The sequence below is a fragment of the Mastigoproctus giganteus genome, chromosome 9 (assembly GCF_048544385.1).
Source record: "Mastigoproctus giganteus isolate SK-2022 chromosome 9, ASM4854438v1, whole genome shotgun sequence".
Lineage (NCBI taxonomy): Eukaryota > Metazoa > Arthropoda > Arachnida > Uropygi > Thelyphonidae > Mastigoproctus > Mastigoproctus giganteus.
In genome coordinates, this window is record NC_143583.1 from 189,323,509 (window position 1) to 189,348,684 (window position 25,176).

The 25,176-nt window shown below is 36.1% G+C and overlaps 1 protein-coding gene across 1 annotated transcript; it reads left to right on the forward strand.

Annotated features, from left to right (window-relative positions):
• The first annotated feature begins 4,798 nt into the window (after positions 1-4,798).
• On the forward strand, positions 4,799-23,445 carry LOC150080964 (uncharacterized). The gene is made up of 3 exons (XM_090381423.1): positions 4,799-4,833; positions 18,555-18,680; positions 22,761-23,445. The coding sequence occupies exons 1-3, from the start codon at positions 4,822-4,824 to the stop codon at positions 23,283-23,285; spliced, it is 663 nt and encodes a 220-aa protein (XP_090237549.1). The 5' UTR covers positions 4,799-4,821; the 3' UTR covers positions 23,286-23,445.
• The last annotated feature ends 1,731 nt before the right edge of the window (positions 23,446-25,176 follow it).

Below are 25,176 nucleotides of genomic sequence, written 5' to 3' on the forward strand. Positions count from 1 at the left end.
AAGGAGACACAATATCTCCGAAGCTGTTTACTGCTGCCCTTGAGGAACCTTTCAGAAGATTAGACTGTTCGCAGAAAGGAGTCAATGTGAATGGATAGTACCTAAATCATTTACGATTTGCAGATGACATTGTGGTCATAAGCCACGATCCCAAATAATTAGAGGAAAATCTTAATCAGTTATGCACAGTTAGTAAGGATTTTGGACTAAATATGAATATGGCTAAAACAAAAGTAATGATGAACAAGTATGCCACAGAAAGGGACATAATGATTGAAGGAGCAGTAATTGAAAAGGTAGAGTCATATACTTATCTGGGACAAGTTATTAGCTGTAATAATGATAAATGGCTGGAAGTCAAGAGAAGAATAAATTTTGGATGGATAGCATTCAGGAAATATAGTCACATACTGAAGAGCAATATCCCAGTTTGTCTGAAATGTAAAATAATGAACCAATGTATACTCCCCACCATGACTTATGGAAGTGAAACTTGGGCACACCAAAAGAATGGAAGAGAAGCTGAGAACTATACAGCGAAGAATGGAACGAATTATATTGGGAATCAGACTGTTAGATAAGAAGAGAAACACATGGATTAGGCAGCAAACTCAAGTAAAGGACATTCTTATCAAAACTAAAGCACCACAATGGCCTTGGGCAGGACACATAGTTCGAAGACATGATGACAGATGGACTAAGAAAATAACAGAATGGTACCCAAGAGGAGCTAGAGGAAAATCTGGAAGACAACGGCGGAGATGGATAGATGAAATTCATGAGTTTGTGGGTAGTAAATGGATGGCCATTGCACAAAACAGAAGGAACTGGAAAGTTGCTGGAGAGGCCTTCATCCTGCAGTGAATTGAAAATGGCTGATGATGATGATGATTCAGGAGGAAAACCTTTTGCCAAAACAGGTAAAAAAAAAAAAACAGGCGATTTTTCGAAATTAAAATTAAGTGACAACCTGCGCATTTCATATTAACATACGGCCATAGAACTGTTTGGAATTCATGAGTTTGTGGGTAGTAAATGGATGGCCATTGCACAAAACAGAAGGAACTGGAACGTTGCTGGAGAGGCCTTCATCCTGCAGTGAATTGAAAATGGCTGATGATGATGATGATTCAGGAGGAAAACCTTTTGCCAAAACAGGTAAAAAAAAAAAAAAAACAGGCGATTTTTCGAAATTAAAATTAAGTGACAACATGCGCATTTCATATTAACATACGGCCATAGAACTGTTTATCAGTACAGTATGCTTTCAAACATTAGCTTACCTAGGATTTCTCTGCTCGTGAATTTCTATCATGATTGCTAATTATGCAAAGAGGAAGCTACAAACTCGACCCCCCACACAAACGGCAATGAACCTAGCAGTATAATAGTTTTGCCACAGCGATGTTTCAAGTAAGACACTATTGCAAACTCTTCAGAAATGTTGAGTGAAAGTTTTGTTTATAACAGTGGCACTGATGCCGTGGAAGTTGGTTACAAAAAAAAAAAAAAAAAAAAAAAAGATCAAAAATAAGGTTCGAGTTTAGCATTGAGTGGTTAGTTCATTTAATCAGCAAATTCCCTACTCGGAGACACGCTTTTTCATTTGCATCACTTCGTTCAACACCCGAACTAAAAAGAACACGTTTTGCTGTATATAATGTCCTAATTTGGAGCGTCATTAAGTCATTTACACAAAAACATAACTTAATTTAATATTTAAAAAATTAACTCATTAAATTCTAGTTAACATCATAAACTCGATTCCTGGTCGAGACTTTTCAGATGTTATATGATTTATTTTTGCAGATGCAAAACTAGAGGCCGATATCGTAAACAACGTATTCAAAAAGGTATAAAGGCCTATTATTCTGCAAAACTATATAGAGTAGACATTTAAGATAATCCGATAAAATATTTAAAAAAAAATAATAATTGAAATTTGTTACGAGTGTGTAAATAAGGAAAATCTCAAAATATTAGAATACTTAAAAGTAATGACCTCAACTGCAGTTATTGCACTAAAGAAAGTGAGATTATATCAGGATATCAAAATAATATATCTAATTTAAATTAAGTAATCAAAAATCAATTTACTGCTAATTGGATTTTGATTAAAGTCTTTGATTAAAATGGATTTGCTAAAAGTCTGAAACAAAGCAGTTGGTCACAATAGTACAGCGTGTCAAAGGTTAAAAAAAAAAAAAAGAAATCAGAGGTCTTCGGCAAGCAGATTGTGCTTGCCAAGGGATGTATAACGAATGGGTATCAAACCCATTTTACAACCTATTAAGTCATAACGCATTAAGCGTCCTAACATGTAGTGTTTGGACTTGATTTTTTTAAAAAATAGTATTAACTGTGTCAATTTATATACGGAGAACGGGGATTTTTTTTCCTGTTGTTTTTTTTTTAACTCCTAGGTAAATTAAGATTACCTTTTACATATTTAGAGAACTGCATAATATACATACATGAAATTTACACTATAACATTTTATAAAATATATAAAAATTCATAACGTATGAAATTTCACTTACCTAATTTACTTTATTCGAAGTTCATAATTAATGAGGCTTTCATGAACTGCAATGATCTGAAAGGGGAAAAAAAAGTAAATAACTAAACAAACACACACAAAGTTTACGTGTAACAAACCTTCTCCTCGTGATATCTTAGTTTAGTATTGTACACAGCAGTAGTGTGCACGCGTGTCATAAGTTGCCTGCGTCTCCACTTTTGGGGGGGGGGGTGCAAAAAATTACACAACTGATTTTTTTTAAAAATAAGAAATGAAGATAAACACGTCCGATTAAATGCCACAAATTTATTGCCACAAATTTATGACCAGAGTTTAAATATGAGTGGATCGTTACTCTATAGAGCTTATTATGTGCCAATAATAATCTATGGATCAGAATCATGGGTAATGCGGGAGAAGGATATTAACAGAATCCAATGAAAAATTTCTGAGAGGTATGTGTGGAAAGACCAGGAAAGATACAATAAGAAATGTGGCCATTCGGGAGAAATGGGAGAAGAACGATTACAATAAGTGATTGAGAGGAAAATACAAATAGTTTGGACATGTACAAAGAATGGAGGATAAAAGACTGCTAAATGAAAATGGAGGGTAACAGATCAAGAGAAAGGCCGAGAAGTTGGAACGAGGAGATGAAGAGTGATGTGGAGAGAAGATACGTTTTCTGGGAGTAAATGGCGAGAGAGAATGGTGGGAAGGTAGATGAAACGGTTTCTTTATCGACCGGCAAGAAGCTGGAACGACAAAGGGTAAGTAAGCGTTAATTTAGCATAGATAAGGGGGATTTAATGATATCAAACATTCATTTTTTAATATATATTAAACTATGTATATATTAAGTGCAATAGCATCATTAATACACAGCCATTTCTGAATTAACAGAATATTTATAAGGCGGCATCGTTTTAAGTTATATCTCATATTGTGGATACCTTCACAACGAGTTGCCATGATATTGGTCTAGATATTAAACTTATTTTATAATATAAAATTGTTCACTTGTTTTATTACAAGCTCTTAGTAAAAATTCTTTTATGTATTTACCAACAGCATTTCGGGGTGCAAGGGGAAGATCACAATAAGAGGGATTATTGATGCCGTAGCTTCTGGATCCGCCCCTAGACACGCTGCAAGAAATGATAGTCACCTACAGTACACGCATGCACATCACAAATTTGAATTTTATTTATTTATTTTTAATATAATTAGCTGTCACTTCTTTCAATATATTTGCTGACATTTATAGGTCACCTCTATTATAGATGTGCTTTTAATTATTAGGTGCGGAACGTTATAAGTATTGAACATTGGGAAAAATTCTGAATTTCCAAACATAATTATGTTTAGAAACTTATCACATCCTATGCCAATTATTAAATAACAAAGATATCGTCTTATCTTGAAATGCCTTTTTAGAACACTCCTCATACAAAGAGCCTTTTGCGATAAAACACTACACTGAACTGATATTTTTATAAAAGACGAAGAGAGGAGATAATTTGTACCTGTTCTCAATGGAATGAGAACGAATTCATCAAATTATTTATGCAAATATTCTTTTCTTTTTGTGTTTATTATCAATACTATCTTTATTCAAGAATAAACTCTAGGTTAAAATAGTTCGAGAATGCAGTTTCCCATTTAAGAAAAAGTAAACGAAGATCAAATGCAGTTAGAAATATTCTTGGTGAAGTTACCTAATTACACCCAGCTGAAATGGAAAACAAAACTTAACCAGACCCAATTTAAATCTCAGTTACAGCACTTCAGGTGCGTCCAAGATGAGAAATGATGATTTCAAATGCATTAAATTGTAATGAGGTAAATTGGCTTTCAAACATCCCGTCCTTTTTCGACATACATCATTAACCGAAATTTCTGATCTCCAAATGACTTCCTACACATCAAGAGCACTGCAATAAACTTTCCTCATGTCATCGCATAATTCGGAAACAACTGAAATTCTTCTTTCATATAATTAGAAAAAGTCTACGAAATTAGGGCAGTGGCTCCAAAATAGCTTTCGCTAAACACGAAAGCAGAAGGATCCGCCTTGAGGACCCAAGAGTCCACCCGCCAACAGTAACCACCTCCCTTAGTAACCCTGTTTCTGTTTTGGCTGTAAGTGAGGAAGATGAGTCTTCACACTATTAGTGTCCAACCCAAGGTGGGACAGCCAGAAAATGTGTCAGACTCTCACGTGAGGAGAAACAGAGTATAAAACAGAGAGGTCACCCATACATGGTTTGCAAATGAAGAAAACTTAGGTGTCTTAAAGAATGCTGTCACAGGTAAGGCATTTCTTGCTGAAACAATATATATTTTCCCTATTTGGAAGACTAAGCTATTCAAAATAGAATTACCGAAGGGAAAGTATAGATAAGTTCCCTTCATTTGGTGTTATTAACTTCTGAGAACGATTCAAATTTCATAAACTGGAAAAAACTTTCGACTGTTGTATCTTATTGTCAACACTCGGTTACTCAGACTATCTTCCGGTAGAAATTCCGGTAATTGTTTACCTGTATTTCGAAAATAAGTGTCTCTTATTTTCAAAGCAAAGGCACTACGGTAGAATAGATTCATTTTATTTCAACCACTCGATTATTAATTCAGCTGAAATCTGTGGGAAAATGAATCGATTAATCAAAAGTTTTAAAATAAAAACTTTGCCTGGCATGAACCCTTCCCAAGTTTTAAGCCGGTTAAAAGATATTCTCAGGGAACTTACAGAAGGTTGTTTGGCCTGCTGCTTTCTTAGATTCTACTATGATAACGGCGTATGAAAAGAAACAGGGCCGATTACAATTGGAAAGAAGAGGAAGTTATAGAAGGGTAATGGGATGAAACAGAGAAAGATAACGTAAAAACAAAAATCCGATTTTGCAAAATTATTAAAAGGTTTATGCAGAACACTTGGAATTTGGCCAATAGGGAGCCATCCACTTAAGCAGAACATGGTCTCGGATTTAACTCCCCCCCCTCCCTTATTTTGGTCGCCTCGCGCTTTTGAGATTAGATTCGCAGCCGCCCTAACTCTCATCCTTTTAAATTCCTAAAATTTTCTATTTCCTTTCCAAATACATCTTGCTTTATTTTCCACTACGGCAAAGCCCTTCGTAGCAACTTAGTCGGCACAGTACATAGTCGACTGCCATTCATTTGGAGAGGGCCGGTTTCACCGGCGACGATATGGAATTTCTAAAAGTTCTCTTCATTCTAGGTTATAGTTAGCCTATCTCAGAGGGTGTAGTTTTTTCCTCCGTTCGGAATTTTTCGGCCCATATAACATACAAATCGGCCCGTAAACACACATACTTCTACAGACATTACACTTTCGTTATAAGCGAACGCTTTGGGCCGCTACTACTTTATATATATATATATCACGCATCCGGATCTCTCTTTAACGAACTTCCATATAGCGATTTTTTTTTTTATTTATTTCCCCTTGGTAATTACATTGAAAATAGTTTCCGTATAGCGAAGAAAATTTCCATATAACGAACTGATTTCGAGAGACCTGGCTGGATACCCATTGTTCGCACCTGTGGCCTTTAGGCAATAGAGCTGATGCTGTAGAAAGCACAAATTAAGAGCTAAAACATTCCACAATTTAGTGGTGCCCGAAAAACCTTTACAGCAGCCTCTACTGTACCAAGAAGTTGCGCGGGTCAAGTGCTATGTGTTCATAGCCATTGGAAAAGATTAAGGCATATTCCCGACGCGGACATTGGCTCTGCTCAACCTGTTTTTTACTGTAAGCACCCTATTAGAGAATTAGAAGAGAGTGATTTTCCCGCGGAAATTCATCCGTTGTTTCGTAGAAATTAGTCATCCACACTTTCACTGAATTTCACCTGTCTCTGTTTAGATGGTAGGTACAAGTGGTCCTAAATCAGTTTTGTTGTAGCTGCTGTGCATGTAATCTTATAATGTCTAAGAGGAAATCCTTGAGTATAGCGGAAAAAGTGGAAGTGCTTAATAGTGTACATCGGGGGGTTAAAAAAAAAGAAATCGCTCTAAAATTTGGTATCCCTGCCAGTAGTATGCCAACCATTCTGAAAAACCGTGTTTCGATTCTCAAACTGTTGGAGGAAACGTGACCCACTCGGAAGCGTGCAAAATTACGCCTGTTTGAAGATGTAGATGAAGCCGTTTTTAAGTGGATGAAGTTGATTCGAGACCAAAACATGTCGATATCAGGACCGTTAATAAAAGAAACGGCTATGGAGTACGTATCTTTTCTGGGGCATAAAACATTCCAAGCCAGTTCTGGTTGGCTGGACAAATTAAAAAACTGCCTTGGCTTAATAGAAAAAGTTATTTCTGCTGAAAGTGGAATTGTAAACGAAGAAGACTGTGCTCATTGAAAAGAAAGTTTTGAAAAAAACATATGGAAGACTACGAGCCCAAAGATATATTCAACGTTGATGAAACATGTCCATTTTTTAAATGTTTGCCGAACAAGACACTGACTTTTAAAGGTGATAAATGTTCAGGGGTAAAAATACGTGCAAATACGGCTGGTAATGAAAAACTGAAGCTTTTGGTAATAGGCAAAAGCAAACAACCCCGATGTTTTAAAGGAATAAAGTCGTTAGAGTTGGACTACAACTACAACAAACGCTCTTGGATAACAAGTGAAATTTTTGAATGGTGGATTTTAAATTTCTAAAAAGATGACGAAAGAAAACAGAAAAATCGCGTTGATCGTCGACAACTGCTCTGCCTACTCTAACTCGGTAATTTCTAAACTTACAAGTGTGAAACTTGTTTCCTTCCCTCCGAATACCTTGTCTAAACTGCACCCAATGGACCAAGGCATTATCAAGGATTTGAAATTGCACTACCGAAGGTGCATACTGAAAAAAATTATACTGGGAACAAGAACCAACCAACTTATAGACTCTGTTATAGATTTGCGGATGTAGATATCAGGGTTAGCGAAAGTGTGAAGTCAAGATGTGTCGGAAACAACCATTAAGAATTATTTCGCAAAATCAGGCTTTGCTAAAACGCCAATTAACAGTGATGAGAGAGATGAACTACTACAAGACATTGAGCAATCTTGGGAAGAACTCCAAGCGAGAGGTTTAATCAGTGGAGAAATTGTTCTTGACGAATTTTTAGACGGTGATAATGACGTCATAGTAGCTGAATATCCGAGTGACTCCAACATTTTGGAGAGTATTCAAAGAATTAGTGACAATATCGACTATGAGTTGGATGAAAATGAGGATAATGGAGGCAATAAGGGCAATTTAAACCTTCCAAACAGGAAATGTTAGCAGAATTTCAAACTTGGCGGTGAGGCCTTCAGTGTGAAAAAAATGCCAGAAAATATTTGAGTGTTTAAACAAATGCGAACATATTTATGAACGATGTACAGTAAAATCCAGTGTACAACAAAAAGCAACCAAATATTTTACGAAATAATTCTTAAGTGTACTAATAATGAATAAATTAATAAACTTTCTGTTTATACTCTGGGACGACCAAACGGTCAGAAGGGCTCACAAGATAGACAGAATACAAGAAACAGCACCGTATTCAGCAGTCACGGGCTTGAACCCCGGTCAGTCAAGGCACGTGTACTTATGCACCCGCGCGCGCCTGACCACTCGGCTACGGCGGCCGATTGTGCGCATCGTGTAAGCAGTCATTTCTTAATATGTATGTATTAATAAATTAACATATTTTAAAATGTTACAAAATTTATTCATTCCCAATTATTTCCGATTTATTTCCCATCTTTTACTATATTTCTGAATGTTGAATTACAGTTTCTGTTTAACGAATTTGTTTTTTTATATAGAGGCCCGATTGTATATATCTCAGCGGCTATATACGGATTCTAGTAGAGGGGAGAAACTCCCCCGCCCCCATACACACCATTGTTGGTGTGTATTGTTAATCGGACTGACAGTGAACTTCAAGAACAGTCCAATTAACGATCTTTAATTTGGAGGTAGTTCTCGGGTTTGCTATTAATGTGTTGCATAACCCACTACAGCAGGATCTCGACTATTTTAGTTAAAACATAACAGTATTTCGGATATCTGTTAATTCTAAATTGTTTTATTCGGTCCGTGCCCCAACTTTTCATTATGTTTCAGTGTTGAACAATGTTAAAAATTTTATAATTATATATGAACAAATTGTTGACAATTATTATGCCTTTAAGTAAGTAAATTTATGGTAAGCTAAAGAGAAGTAACTATTTTTTGCTGCTCTATAAAATATCCCAAGTTTTACCAATGAATTCCACTTACTCGAGAATCGCGAGCCTATCTACTATGAGGCTACACTTTTTTTTTTTTTTTTTTGTAGTTGTTGGCGCATCGACTTCTGTGGCCATAGTGCACCCCCCAAGGTTTTTGCAGTACTTTGATCCAAGCCCGAGGCGGGATTCGAACCCGCGACCTTTGGGTTGCCAGGCAGGCACTTTACCCACCTGGCTAGCCCGGTCGGCATGAGGCTACACAACTATAATCATTTCATGGCCACGTTAACATAGAAGTCATGGATTCCCAGCGCTAGCTATCAGGGTAAAATTAATAAGGTTATTTGTATTTTTTTACGGTAGGAGTAAAAAAAAAAAAAAAAAAAATAACTGAAATCTTCATATGTCTATAATTACTTGTGTCAGCCTTTGATCCTCCTTTGTGAATTGGGGGTTACTTTTTTTTTTTTTTTTTTTGTTAGTTGTTGGCGCATTGGCTTCTGTGGCCATAATGCACCTCCCAAGGTTTTTTCACTACTCTGATCCATTCCCGAGGCGGGATTCGAACCCACGACCTTTGGGTTGCCAGGCAGGCACTTTACCCACTCGGCTAGTCCGGTCGGCAACATGGCTCTACCCACATTTAGACGTGGGCTATTTCTGTGAAGCCAATTTACCCCACCGAATAAAAGAAATAGCCATACATGGAAAAATTAACTTTTGTTATCAAGGTAAATATTAAATAATTAATATAATTTATTTTAAAATAAAGTAATAAATACTTAAATTTAAAAAATATTTAATTTAAATAAAGTTAAATTTTCAATAATAAAATTTAATGTTTTAACTACATTAAATAATTTCTCGGCAAAGATCCAATACGACAATGTCTTCAAAAGTTTACATGAAACTACGATGAGATATGTAACCGAAAAGTAGGAATTGGCCATGATTCTCAGATGAGTGGAATTCATTTATAAATCTTACCTTATAGCATTTCGTTATATTATAGGAATCCGCACGCTATCTCTTTCCGGTATCCCTAAAAGCTTTACATAAACACTCTTCTGTACATAAGTAAGGAAAAGATAGTACTTGCTTTGCACAAACTGAATCAAGTCCTGGACATACCGTATATACATCTGCCGCTCTGAATGATAATTTATCCCAATACAGCACAGCCCCAAACTGAAAACTCAAACTATAAAGATTTTGCCCCACCCCTCCCTCCAAGTAATGTAATAACTTGGAAAAAATCTTGTAAAAGTAAGAGATTCACGTTAAATGAGTTAACTGACCTTTATTGGGATTTTTAAATAAAACTTTTACCCTTAAAAAAACAATCTAAACGAAAATTTGGTTTAAAAAAGTCATTAACTGGGATTACCTGGACTGTAGATGCCGTTCACCATTTTAACTAAATTATGCAAATATGTTCTACAGTGAGCCTCTATGATATGTTCTATCATGAGCCTTTTACCCTGACGTTCCTTGGATGACGTTCAGATTGCAAAATGGAAAAAAAAAAAAAATAATAATAATAAATAAAATAATATATATATATAAGTTTAACTTTTATATGCCAACTTGGATGTCACAAAAAATTTTAACAAAAAACATCTTAACCTCGCAATACTTCTAACTGAGAGACACCTCTCTGGTAGCTGAGAACCTGCTAACTCGGCCCTGCGTGATGCAAAGGATGGTGAATAAAAAACCACCACCACCGCTTTCGAGCGATTTTTTTCCACCCAACACTATCAGGATCTACAACAATCTCCACATAGACCCAGAAAGATTTTGCACAGAAGTTTTCAAATGCAGTAATCGTGCGATTAAGTGAAGCCCACAAAAGAAACAATGCTGAAAAGATACGGTGAAAATGAACTGAAAGTGAAAACAAACTGACTACCACTACAAACAGTAAACATGAAAAGTCCTCCTTTTGTATTATATTGCATGTGTTGTACTTGCAATTACGTTGTTTTTAAGTTTTGTACTTCTCGCTGTAAATACAGTTAAATTTTCCATTAATTTCTTATCAAAAAGGTATCGTAATTTCCAGTCGTAGTCAAGTTATAAGTTATGCTTTAAATGTAACAATGTTAAGTGTTATACATCACTTAACCTAATTAAAATACAAGCGTATATACTTGTATTTATTTATTTATTTATTTACAGACTTTTCACCCACAGGGCACACAGACCTAGATAATGGTGAGAAAGCTGAGAATTACAGAGAATCAATAAAAAAACAGTATTAGTCAATACAAAACTAGAATTAAAATATATAAAAATTTTGGATGAACAAAAAGAGCTCCATAGTTTCGACGGCGAAAGGCAAGGCGATTTCGAAAGCATAAGAACTTAATTTGAATTCTCTCAAGTCTGTGAGAAAGATATTCCTGTTGCAGGGACCAAATATAATACAATAATCAAAAATGGGAAGTATAAGCCGCTTATAGAGAAGAAATATAACTTTGCCAATCTTTAAAATCGAGGAATAACACTTAATTAAGAAAAGCAGTTCGGAAATCTGAGATATTACACAACTAACATGGGGAAAAGGGATGAAGGACAAGAAGAAATAAGACACCTAAGTCCTTGAATATATCAGTACTGTACTTGCAATTAGTTTCCAATATAATAATCAGTAAAAACGGAGGGCCTAATCGCACGATTCGAACGAAAGCGATATAATTTAATTATAATTTAATAGGTTTAGAAACAAGTTATTTTTATTGAGCCAGCATATTGACGAGCATAAGCTGCTTGTAGAGAAGAATTATAACTTTGTCACTCTTGAAAATAAATGTACATAGCACTATTGTACAATAGAATATTTTTGTATTACACTCTTCTTAAATGGCTCTTACCAGATGTTTCTTAGAAGGAAAAAAAAAAACCTTTAGAGATTAACTTATGTTGCTCTGAGAAAAGGTTAATTAAATTTAATTACTGTACTTTTATCAACTGTTTAGCTTAAAGAACAGAATTGCCAGAAAACATGACTGTTAGACTTTATTATAATAAATACTAGGGGGTTTCACCCCCTACTCGCTTTGCTCACGAACCCATGCGCACTCTTTTCTACTTAAAATGTAGAGATATGACGGAGTAAGTCAAATATTTTTTCTACGTAAAAGACAAACCTGTCGAAACGCACTGATCGATATCTAATCAGGAAATGACCTGTGAAATTATTTACCTGTGCATTTCTAGTGACGTAATTTCCCTGCCCACTTGTACCACGTGACCTCTTCTCCCATTGGCTCCCCCACCATACAGCATTCTCAAGATGGAATAAATATCACTATGTAATTATTTACCTGCGTTTACATAGGTCAATTAGGAAAAGGCCTTTTCTTCGGGTTCTATAATGCATGAGGAATATTGTTGTATCCGAAAGAGCAGGACTAAAATATTTAAAATATTTACAAAATACTAAAGTATTTACAAATATACAAACTATATCGGACCCTTCATTAGCTGACATTACAATGGAACATCAAATGATGCCGGGCGTGGTCATGTATTACACTAAAGCATGTGCACTAGGTTGGTGAACGTTATGGAGGCAGTCGTCTTTCAATGATAGACAACAATATAATTATTTAATTGCGCATTTGTAGTAACGTAATTGCCCCACCTCTTCTTCCACTGGCTCGAATAAATATCACTAGGAGGAAACCTTTTTTAAGGTATAGATAGATATTCGAAACGCTACACAGATAAAGCACGATGTACCACAATTTTGTTAATGGAGGCAATACTAAGCAAGACCCAATTAGAGCTACATGGAGGATGATTAAGTTAGCACCCTAGATTGGTGAGGGAAACGAAGGGGTTCTCTTACCAAAAAAAAGAAAGGCTTGTTTATGTATAATAAAGTCAAGGATATTAGGTGGTGGATTTGGACAAATGTCTAGGGGGCCACCAAAGACTATAATAAATAAAATAATAAATAATCTTACCAAGAAATGGCGGAAATGAACAAATGTTCCTGGAGCCGCTGTACAGAAGATACTATACATACTACTACCACATGTCTTACCAAGAAAAGCTTAAGTTCTGCAAATTGCAGCATCTGAAGACTAGGTTATCTGAGGGAGTGTATGATGGGGTTCTTCCTCTTGCTCAGATTACGAACCTGAGGGGACATAAACTCAAATTGAGGATAGACAGTTGTAGAATCATCATCAGCCATTTTCAATCCACTGCAGAATGAAGGCCTCTCCAGCAACTTTCCAGTTCCTTCTGTTTTGAGCACTGGCCATCCATTTACTACTCAAAAACTCATGAATTTCATCTATCCATCTCCGCCTTTGTCTTCCAGGTTTTCTTCTAGCTCCTCTTGGGTACCATTCTGTTATTTTCTTAGTCCATCTGTCATCATGTCTTCGAGCTATGTGTCCTGCCCAAGACCATTTTAGTTCTTTAGTTTTGATAAGAATGTCCTTTACTTGAGTTTGCTGCCTAATCCATGTGTTTCTCTTCTTATCTAACAGTCTGATTCCCAATATAATTCGTTCCATTCTTCGCTGTGTAGTTCTTAGCTTCTCTTCCATTCTTTTGGTGAGTGCCCAAGTTTCACTTCCATAAGTCATGGTGGGGAGTATACATTGATTCATTATTTTACGTTTCAGACAAACTGGGATATTGCTCTTCAGTATGTTACTATATTTCCTGAATGCTATCCATCCAAAATTTATTCTTCTCTTGACTTCCAGCCATTTATCATTATTACAGCTAATAACTTGTCCCAGATAAGTATATGACTCCACCTTTTCAATTACTGCTCCTTCAATCATTATTTCCCTTTCCGTGGCATACTTGTTCATAATTACTTTTGTTTTAGCCATATTCATCTTTAGTCCAAAATCCTTACTAACTGTGCATAACTGATTAAGAGATTTTCCTCTAATTCTTTGGGATCGTGGCTTATGACCACAATGTCATCTGCAAATCGTAAATGGTTTAGGTACTCTCCGTTCACATTGACTCCTTTCTGCGACCAGTCTAATCTTCTGAAAGCTTCCTCAAGGGCAGCAGTAAACAGCTTCGGAGATATTGTGTCTCCTTGTCGAACTCCTTTCTCGATTTTAAATTTGCTACTGTCTTTGTCTAGTCTAATAAAGGATGTAGCACTCTCATATATTTTCTTCAAAATCATAATATATGGAGTATCTATGCCTTGTCTTTCCAGTGCCCGAAACATTGCCTTATGCTGTATGGAGTCAAATGCCTTTTCATAATCCACAAATGCCAGGCATAATGGCGTTTTATATTCATTTGCTTTCTCCATTAGCTGTGATATTACGTGAAGGTGATCCATAGTTGAGAATCCTGTCCTAAAGCCAGCTTGCTCTTTCGGTTGATTCTCATCAAGTATTCTTTCTAATCTGTTAGTAATGACCCTTCTGAACAACTTGTAGATATGGGATAACAAGCTAATTGGTCTATAATTTCCAATTTCTGATTTATCTCCTTTCTTATGCAGCAAAACTATGATTGCAATATTCCACTGCTTAGGCATCACACCTTTTCTAATGCACTTTGTGAAGAGCCTTGCCAGTTTTTGTGTTATGTCTCTTCCTCCCAATTTTAACAACTCTACAGTAACTTCATCTTCCCCCGGGGCTTTCCGATTCTTCATTTTCTTCAATGAATGTTCTACCTCATCGGGAAGAATATCGGGTATGTCGTATGTGTTGCTACTTTGCAATCCATCTTCCCCACTGCTGGTATCATTCCCTCGCTCCTTGTATAATTCTCTATAGTAGTCTTCTGCTATTTGAATTATGCCTTCTCTGCTGTTTATAAGTACACCATCGCTATTCTTCAGTTTCAGTATCATTTGTCTTCCTGTATTACTGCTCATGGCTGCTGATTTAAATCCTTTGTTTTCCCTTAATGCTTGTTCTACTTTTCTTGTGTTAAATCTTCTTATGTCCTCTCTGAGTCTCTTTCTAATGGCTTTGCATAACTCAGTATACTCAATTTTCTCCCTGTCAGTGTTTTTCTTGCTCTTCATTTGTCGTCTTTGGTTCATCATGACAAGTGTTTCTTGACTAATTTTTTCTTCTTTGGATTTCTGTTTCCCTATAGGTTTCTTGGGCTTTATCACTTTCAGAAAGTTGTAATATTCCTCGTCGATATCTTGGTCCTGAGAAGTCTGCAAAAGCTCAAACTTGTTCTTAAGTTCCAGTACATACTGCTTTTTCTCCTCCTCTGTTATTTCAAAGACCTTTGTATTATTTACTCGAGTCAGTTTTTTCCTTTCCTTTCCTACATCTATATCAAGTGTACATCTTACCATTCTGTGATCACTTCCAACATTTACCTTATTCAGGACGGTAACATCATTCACAATATATCTTCTGTTAGTGAGGATGAAGTCGATTTCATTAGTTGTTAATCCATTTGGACTCTTCCATGTCCACTTTCTGTTCACCCTTTTCTTGAAAAAAGTGTTCATTACTGACATTCCTTGAGATTCTGCAAATTCCACAAGTCTTTCACCTCTTTTATTTCTTTCACCAATTCCAAAATTTCCTATAGTTCCTCTTTCTGCGCTGTTTTGCCTTTTTCCAACCTTAGCATTGAAGTCTCCCATAATAATAGTGTAGTGGGTTTTCTGCTCATCTAGAAGACTCTCAATTTCAGTGTACATTTCTTCAACCTCTTCATCATCATGGCTCGATGTTGGTGCATAAATCATTATAATCTTTAGCTTGTACCTCTTAGAAATCTTGAGTATTAGTCTTGACACCCTTGGTGATGTACTTTTGAATTCCAAAATGTTGTTTTTAAAATCTTTATGGACCAGAAACCCAACTCCACCTTCACTCCTTTCACTGTTTCCATTGGTGTACAGCAGATTTCCACTTGATAAACTTATAAGTGATTCATTTCTTCTTCTTGTTTCAGCCAAACCGATGATATTCCAATTCACATTTTCTAATTCCTTTTCCAGCTCTAATATCCTGTCTTCCATCTGTCGTTGTGGAAGTTGATAGGTTAAATAAATTCAAGGAAGAAATGGACAAACTTTAAAAGCGAATGGATGGGTTAGATGTTTTTTTTTTTTTTTTTTGGCTGATACTGTTTAAGCTTGCTTTCTTGTATCACATGCCTCTACTAATGCTAAAGTCATTAATGGTCTCTTGGGCTGCACGAGCTGTATGCAGTCTTATTCTCACACATATTGTCGTGCAACAGCAGTACCTTACTCTATGTTTCAACAGCTCAAGTTGAAACCGGGTTCCTAAGTTCTTTCAAAAGTTTGCAAAACAATTTTAGAATTTAAGTTATTTCGCCTTTTTAAAAATTCAACAAGAATGCAGTGGCATTTCTAGAAAGTTTTCACCATTACTTTCCCTGCTGACAGGGGCATGAATCTTTTGTTGAGGATGAACTAGTATAATTCCTCACAATGATGAACATTTGGATTTGGACCGAAAATGGTAAACCCACAATTCCATTTCTGAAAATGATACTGATTACAATAGAAATCGATGCCTTTGTAAGTAGCAGGCTTTCAGAATTTATTAAAGTGAATGGGACAAGTGTATAAATGTTTTTGGTGATTTTGAAAAACTATGTTCACATGTCTTTTCTGCTTACTTATTTTCTTTTCCTTGCGACTTTCTCGTACTTTGAAAACTGAACACTTCTAGTAAACACTTCTCATAAAAAAAAAAAAAAAATACATAAAGCCAACAGTCTATGACAGTTTACCTCAAACCGAATTTACTAACGCAAGGATAGCTTCCCAATACAAGTTGAGAAGTGATGTGTACAACGTATTTCCAAACACATAAATGGAAAATACATTTATTTGCACATTTTTTATTAACACATATCATGTATCTTTATTTAATGATGGATTAGTATTAGGTGGTGTTGCCTAATTCTCTCTTAAATATATTCAAAATATCCACTTCCTTTCAAAGTTGAAAGTTTGTTTCAATATTAATGGAGAAATCAATTAACCGCCAACTCTTAAACTACGTAGAAACCTTCCGTCTGTTCAACGATCGCCAGTATAGATTCCGTCAATGTCGATCCACTGGTGATATTCTGGCATATGTTACCCATTTATGGACTAATTCAATGGAAAGGTTCTGTGAAACACAAGCAGTTGCTCTTGACTTCTCAAAGGCTTTCGATCGTGTTTGGCAAAAAGGTCTTCTAAACAAGCTTCCATCTTATGGTGTGTCAACTGTTTTTTGTAATTGGTTATCTAGTTTTCTCTCCGATCGCCCACTGAGGGTGATGGTAGATGGCTCTCTATCTTCTAACTTCTCCACTAATCCCGGTATCCCCCAAGGATCAGTTCTTTCTCCCACTCTTTTCCTCTTGTACATTAAGGACCTTCTTCCATTTACTGGAAATCCTATCCATAGTTTTGCCGATGATAGCACATTGCATTCCACTTTCCATTTTGAGAAACCTTGTCCTGCTCAATCAGCTTCAACTTCTCGAAAGTCTGCTACCAATTCCTTAAATGCCGATCTCCAGTAGGGCAAAGACAACTTAGTTGATTTCAATTCCTTCTAAAACTCAGTCTTGTCTTATATCTCGCAAAAATGATTCTTCTGCTTCTATGCTTATCTTTGGTGACACTCCGATTTCTAGGCAAAATGATATATCTCTTTTGGGGATTACCCTGACTTCTAATCTCTCTTGGCACAAGCACATTACAAATATTGCTTCCTTTGAATCTAAAAAAACTTGGTTTTCTCTTTCGCTCTCGGCGTTACTTTTTTCCAAACAGCTGTTCACTCTGTACAAATCGCAAATCCGCCTTACTATGGAATATTGTTCACACATCTAGGGTGGTGCCCCAAAAAACCTCTCAGGCTTCTTGATTCCGTTCAGAAGAGGGCAGTTAGGTTAATTAATGATTCATCTCTAACAGTCTTTCCACATAGACGTACTTCTCATAGACGTACTGTTTCTGCTGCATGCCTTTTCTACAGATACTTCCATGGGCACTGTTCTTCTGAATTGGCTTCTCTAATTCCCGCTCTCTCTTTCAAAACAGTCCGAACACGTGCCGCCACCAACCAACATCCATTTACTGTCCAACTTCAAACCCACAGAACCAACTTTTCATCTTCCTCATTTATTCATTCAACTGCAGTTTTTCTGGAACAACCTTCCTTCATACGTATTTCCTGAAAATTACAGTCTACAGAAGTTCAAGTCCAATATCAACAAATATCTTCTTTCGTCTTCTCAACCTCCACTCCAAGCACGGTACTAAGCACTATAGGTTCTAATACCTCTCGTGTTTGGGGTTTACATAAAAAAAAAAATTTTTAAAAAAAATTACTCTCTTAGCTGAAAGCAAATTTAAGCATCCTGCAACCACCTTTCCTCAAATTAAATCTGAACCTCCTAGAGAGAGAGAGAGAGAGAGAGAGAGAGAGAGTAAAATCGTAAATATGCCACTAACATTTAGCCTACTCCTTCCGTGCAGAGCCTTAAACACCTCAATCATATCCCCTCACTAATCCTAATAACTCTAAAATAAACATTTAAACTTGCCTCTTGTCGAATACTTTTATCAACTTTCACCCGGTAACTTTAATAACTAGAATTTAAGATAACTTAAGAGAAAAACAATAAGCATCTCACCCGGCTTTCTCCTGTAGTCTTATTTTTATTTAGTTTATTTTTCAAATATTTATTTATTTATTTTTATTTTTTGAAGTTGAACTGCGCTTGATTTCACACTCAATGCTTTTTCATGACATATTATTTTCTTCTTTTCCACAGGTTACATTCGTTCTAACAGTGTTAGGGGGTGTTTTTACTCAAGATTTTGGACAAGACGAGAATCCAAGGCAAGTCCAACCTCTCAGGCCAACTTATAGTAGACCAAGCTATCCAGGAGACAGCTTTGTAAGTAGTACAAAGTAGTACATCCCTCGTATCCTCCTCCTCCTCCTCCTGACATTTCTTTATCGAATACAGAATTATTATGTTTTATAATAGCATAATATCCATAATATTTGAAATCAGCAACAAAAAATGTGATTCCGAGTAAACTGAAGTGTTAACTTCAGTTTACTCGGAATCACATTTTGTTTTACTTTGTTTTACATATTTATAAAAATATGTAAAGCAAAGGTTAAATTATTTCAATTCACAAACTTGAAGAAATGGTAAAGCCTCATTTTGCTAGCAAGATAATAATCACTTAAGTGAGGTAAGTAATCAAAAGTAGAGAAAATTTATAGCATGTTTCTATTTTTTATTATTATATTTTTAATATTTGCTTTTCGGAAAGGGTAAGTTTTGTTGTTTAGCTTAATACGAAATGCAACTCAGGTCATGTATTATTATGCCCTTAAAATTTCATAACACTCTAAAAGTCGGCGATTGTCCATTTTTGAGGAGCGAAAAACCAGAGTTTGCAGTGAAATACTTTGCCCTGGAACTGACTACTTTATCACCGAAGGTAAATCTCTAGAAAAAGTCTTCATTTCAGAATTCGAATCCACATCTTTCTACTCGACAAGCAAAATCAAATCATTATTCAATACGCTACCGAAATCAGAGGAAATTTAATTATAAAGTTTTAGTCGAATGATATACTCATATATACAGAGTGTTTGAAAATTGCACGGAACAAATGTAGAAGCATATTCTACAGCTAAAAATAAGGAAAAATTTTCAATAAACAATGTCTCAAAAGCCTATTTCCAAGATATGAAAAGATATACAAGATATACAAAACATGAAAAGAAATTGAAATAAACCTCTAAAAAAAACACGTCTAAAGCAGCTGTTCGAAGTGCTCTCCATTTTCTCAATGCAGAATTAAGCATTGAGAAAATAAGCAAAACGAATCCACAATTCCTGGAATGTCGTACCGTTTCAGAACTATTCCTAATGGTTTCAGCAGCTTCTGCCACAATGCTACTTTTCAATTAGTCTCGCGTGGTAATGCGCACAGAATAAGTGACGGATTTCATGTAATCGGATATAAAATAACCCAAGGATGTGAGATCGGATGATTGGGGTAGCCACTGCATCAATAATCAGTTTCTATTTATACTCCAGCACAACCACCAGTTCATAGGAGCTTATAATAATTCATGAATAGAATCGTTCATCGTATTTAGCAGTCACGCGAGCTTAACCGCGGTCCACTCAAAGAGCGTATGCTACTGATCTGGAGTGATCAGTTTTGTATCATCTGTATCATCTGGAGTGATCATCTGTACACGTGAAACTGAAATTCACGTGTACGTACCAAAATGAGCTACTGACAAGTTTCTGCATTTATCATATCTTGTGGCAACAATCATTGTACAAGTGAACTCTGAAACAGATGCCACTGCTGTTCATTTACGTGAAACATTTACGTGATCTGACAACCATCTTGAATTTGTGGTAGGAGAGAGTTGTGGAGCACAAAGTATTTGCTCGTCAACATTCATCGAGATCTGTCTATCGGTGTTTACCCATAGTAATTTCAGTGTACAGTACCTGTTTCTGCACAACAGCAAATGTTTTACGATTTCGTACTCATCGAGTTTGAAGTTTTTCGGCGTACAACAACTACTGAATCCTTACGAACCTTCCATAAATTAAAATCATATTAGCAATTGGCACAGGTAAACAGAATTGTTATGTCGCCAATAATATCAGTTTAACAAATGCAGTTATGGCAACAAAGAGGCAGTCGTCCTAGAAGTCATGTTTGACACTGCTGTTATATGTACAGTACTCTGTCACGCTTGTTATTCACAACTGAGTAACTGGTATGATTTATGTAGGACTACACTGTCCAAGTATGACAAATTTGTCATAAAATATGATCTGAAATAAAGACTTGAGGCATGTTTATAGGAACTTTTTTTATTTATTTTTAACAGTAGAATATGTATTAGCATAAATAGCGGTAATTATGCAAGAAAACAAGCTTATACGGCAACAAAAAAAGTATTAATAAATAACAAATGTTCCTACGTTTGTTTCTTGCAATTTTAAGGCAACGTGTGTGTGTGTGTGTGTGTGTGTGTGTGTGTGTGTGTGTGTGTGTGTGTGTGTGTGTGTGTGTGTGTGTACTAATAATACGTGAAGCAAGCTGAAGAGACCAATACTGTTAGCATATAAACATATTACGGAAGAAAGAAATAGTAAAACCAATGACTGTAACGGTGTAAATAATAAAAAACCGTGAAGTTTTTTGTACTTCCGTTTACATTTATAATAAAATTTTTAATGAGCAAAAGCCAAAAATATTTTAACACTTAAAGAGATAAATTCAGAAGCCACTCAAGAGACTACCTCCTATATTTATTATTTTTTTTTAATTTAAAATGTATGCTCCCTTGTGTGTGGGGGGGAAGATGCAATCAGTATTTAGTTTAAATACAGATTGCATCTTTTAAAGCCTTAAAAAGCAATGCACATGCCTGGTTGGATTCCAGATGCTGCTATTCACAAAACTCTAGTCCTTGGCAAGAATACCCTTTTGTACCACAAACTAGTTTCGCTGCTCTTCTCTGAACCCTCTCAAAGAGATGTACGTTTTTCCAAAGTTTACAACCGCTATGAAGTATCCCAGATGTAGTCTAAACTCTAGATGATCTAGATCCGTGGTCGTCAACGTGTTTTTTTTTTTTTTTTTATAGTGGGTCTTTTGTCAATTTGATCTTGGTTTTTCAGCTAAAGGTCAGTATTCAAATTAACAATTTTTCTGTACATTTAACAATCCTTATTATTAGGATATAGAATTTGTACAAATTACATACATATATGCACTCTAATAATCTGATATCTATAAAATAAAATACTTTACTAATTAGACTTTATTTTTGTAAAAAAATTAGTGACTTTCTGGAGTGACTCAACAAAATGTTCTCGCAGGTCACTAGCTGATTGTGGGTCATAGGTTGGTTACCACTATCTAGGATCTAGCTGATTGCTTTATACAACGAGATAATCACATGAAAGTTCTTTTCATCAATGACTGTCATTAACATACAGAAATTTATATATTTCGTTGAGTTCTGTCATTGAATTACCGAATTCCAGCAGCCTCCTGGAGTTCTGTTTACCTTAGGTCTATTTGCTAGACCAGTGGTCTCCAAACTTTTTTGGTCGCGCACCCTTATTTTACTTAAAAGGACTAGCGCGCGCCCCGGATTAAAAAAAAAAAAATTAAATATATGAGTTTAATATATATTTTTTAAATTTATAAATCATTTTTATGGAAGGCATTATATCTATAATCACATATAATTTTAAAAGATCACAAATAAAAAAAAATACAAAACAAAATTAAATTTAAGTTCAAGTACAAAATGCATGTACTGAACGTGCATGATCGACGCCATGGTCAAATAAAGCCGCGCGACCAAACAAAGCCGCGTATTGAAGTATTAAAAATACATTTATTTATAATTTTTATTTTCAATTACGTTTCGAAAAACTAAATTTTCATAATTAATAAATATTGATTTATTGCGGATTATCTCGCGCATTCCATTAATCATCTCGCGCATCCCTAGGGGTACGCGCACACAGCTTTGGAGACGACCACTGTGCTAGACTACGATTTTAAACTCAGCTGATTTCACTTTACAATTCGAATGCCTTCTCTATCTCATAGTACAATCAGGAACAATATTATCGTACGCTATCCACACATGGCCAGAGTTACCACTGTATAGCACTTGCACTCCTTTCGTCCGTAACAGGACGCCACTGACAGCCATTAGAAAAGGTCTAGGTTCGAATGACGTCGATGATGCCAATAATTTGAGTTTTGCAAGCAAGGCTCTATATATATATATATATATATATATATATATATATTTTTTTTTTTTTTTTTTTCAATCCCATAAATAGAATATTTACCTTCAGACAAACCAAATTTACAGCACAGCATACGTCGCATGGCACCAGTTGCCTTTGTACTAATTCAAAATGACTTACTCAGTTCTTTACTATTATAATTTCTCGCAGGATGACAAGCCCGAACCATATGACTTTGGTTACCAAAGTACAGATGAATTTGGTACTACTCTGACCCGCCAGGAAACAGCTGATGGCACTGGAACAATACGTGGTAATTATGGATATACCGATCCTTACGGACTCTTCCGTCACGTTGACTACGTAGCTGACGACTTCGGATTTCGGGTACAGGTGAAAACAAACGAACCTGGAACATCGAATCAGAGTCCTGCAGACGTCGAATTACTGGCCGAAGCCCCTCCAGCTGGTATTTTTGACAGACCCGTGTTGGTTCGCCCAGCAGGAAGTCCTCCTCCACAACAACCTCCAAGGAGACCCGCTCCACCTGTTCGTCAGGGGCGACCACAGCTTCCTCGACCTGGTGCATTTCCGTTTTCTCCTTCAGCCCAAGCGAGTACAGAAAGAGTAGCCACCTCCGGCGTTGCACCTCAAGGCTCGTTAGCACAAGCACAAGATCCAGTTGCAGCGTTTGTACGACCATCCCGTGGATATCAACCGGTTGCTGAAGTGTAACTAATTAATTTTGCAGCAGACGTCACTGCTTAATCCTACTGTGATGCGGCACCCAATGGACTGACTATTTCTACACTGCTACTATTTAACTGGGCCAGATGGTTATTTATACATTGTAACATAATTTATCTAAATAAATATTTTGTTGCTCATCGAGAAACTTTTTTTGTTTGTGTTTTATATGTATGACGCACTAAATTACTTATTAGTAACACACATTGAGATTAGACTGGATATTTTGCAAATGAACCTTGGCAGTGGTTTAACCATGATTTTTGGCGCCTATAACGAAGAATCAGATATGCGCTTCTGCCTTCTTTTTTTTTTTTTCTTTAATATGGCAAAACTGCAAGTTATAAATTATGTTTGAGCAGGCAACTCTACATCTATACTTTCATTAATACGACCAAACAAAGTAAGCTATAGATTGTCAGCTCACATTTGAACTGAAAACTATCTCCGAGGCGACTATAACAGCAGCTGCACACCAGATATTTTATACTGTATATACATACACGCACACCAAAAGTCGTGCGTCAACTTCTGATTTGAAATGAAGCCAAAATATTTGCATATTTTGGCTTCATTTCAAACGTATACGCCAAACGATGAGCAATGAACATGGTCCATTAGCTTTTTACACGGAAGGAGCTAACAAAGTTTCAAAGGGAGTGATATTTGGTTGTCATTTGGGAGAAAGTGTCTGAACCTGATGGAGTGACGAGTCATTCTACAATGTTTTAGCCAGAGGATTTCTGGCTAAAATTCCTGGAGAAAGTTCTCCTCGTTGTGTTCCAACTGCGAAGTTGGAAAAAGGAGGAAGAATCATTATCTGGGTATATTTATCGTAGATCAAGTCTATTGGTCAGAGTGCATGAAGCCATCAATTCTGAGATATACAGTACATTGATATTTTTGAGAAGTCCTACACTACGGAAATTTTTATTGAAACGGCACTTACACTTTTCAATACAAAGTCAAAGCAAGGACTGTGAAAGATGGTTTCAACAGGAAAATGCTGGAACTAGGACTTACAATACCAGAATGTCGGTCATTTTTTTCAGGATTTGAAATGCCGGTATTGATACAAAAATACCGGTTTTTCAGTACTAATTTAAAAAAAATTATTGTTTATGATTTATTCACATAAAGGTTATAAAATCGACAACAATAAATCATTAATATTACAGAATTTGTAACAGAGGGATTGTTATGCACAATACAAATGCAACGGAAACCTGACAACGTCATGAAACTGTAAGACTAAATCTTACAAATATATTTCTCTTAGTAAGTATAGTGTGTGGAAGAAAAGCACTTAGGAAATAACGAAAACATCATTATGGAAATATTTCCATTAGGGAGAGTAGGCCTGGGAGCACTAAAGGAATATGGTAAACAATGGTATGGCAGGTGCGGAAGGGTTAAAATTAGAAGCTTCTGAACAATAGTTTACTCCCTCTATTACACCGCTACTTGAGGATGCGACACAGTGCATTTTGGGAAAGAGTTTCGGTATGGAGCAGTTCAAAGGTATTGTCAACGGTGATCTAGAGGTAAAAGATGAAAGCGTTTCGCTGTGTGGGAAAAAACATTTTTTTTCCCGACATCAAAGGAAGAAGAGTGATTTTAAAGAATAACACCGTGATTGCGTCAGGTTTAAATTAGACAGGCAGGGGGGGTTGTGGTTGTTGTTCGGAGGGGTTGCAGTCTTGCAGTGGTAGTTCTGGGTTCAGTTCTGGGAATGTCCCGCAATACAGTGAAAGAGTTCCGCCGGGCATGTTCCTTTGCTATAAGTTAATCCGGAAGCTGAGTAACAAGCCAGTCAGACAGTGCCGTGGCTTCTACTACTGCTGTGGTAAATTCCTTCACTATATTAACGGAGAACTGT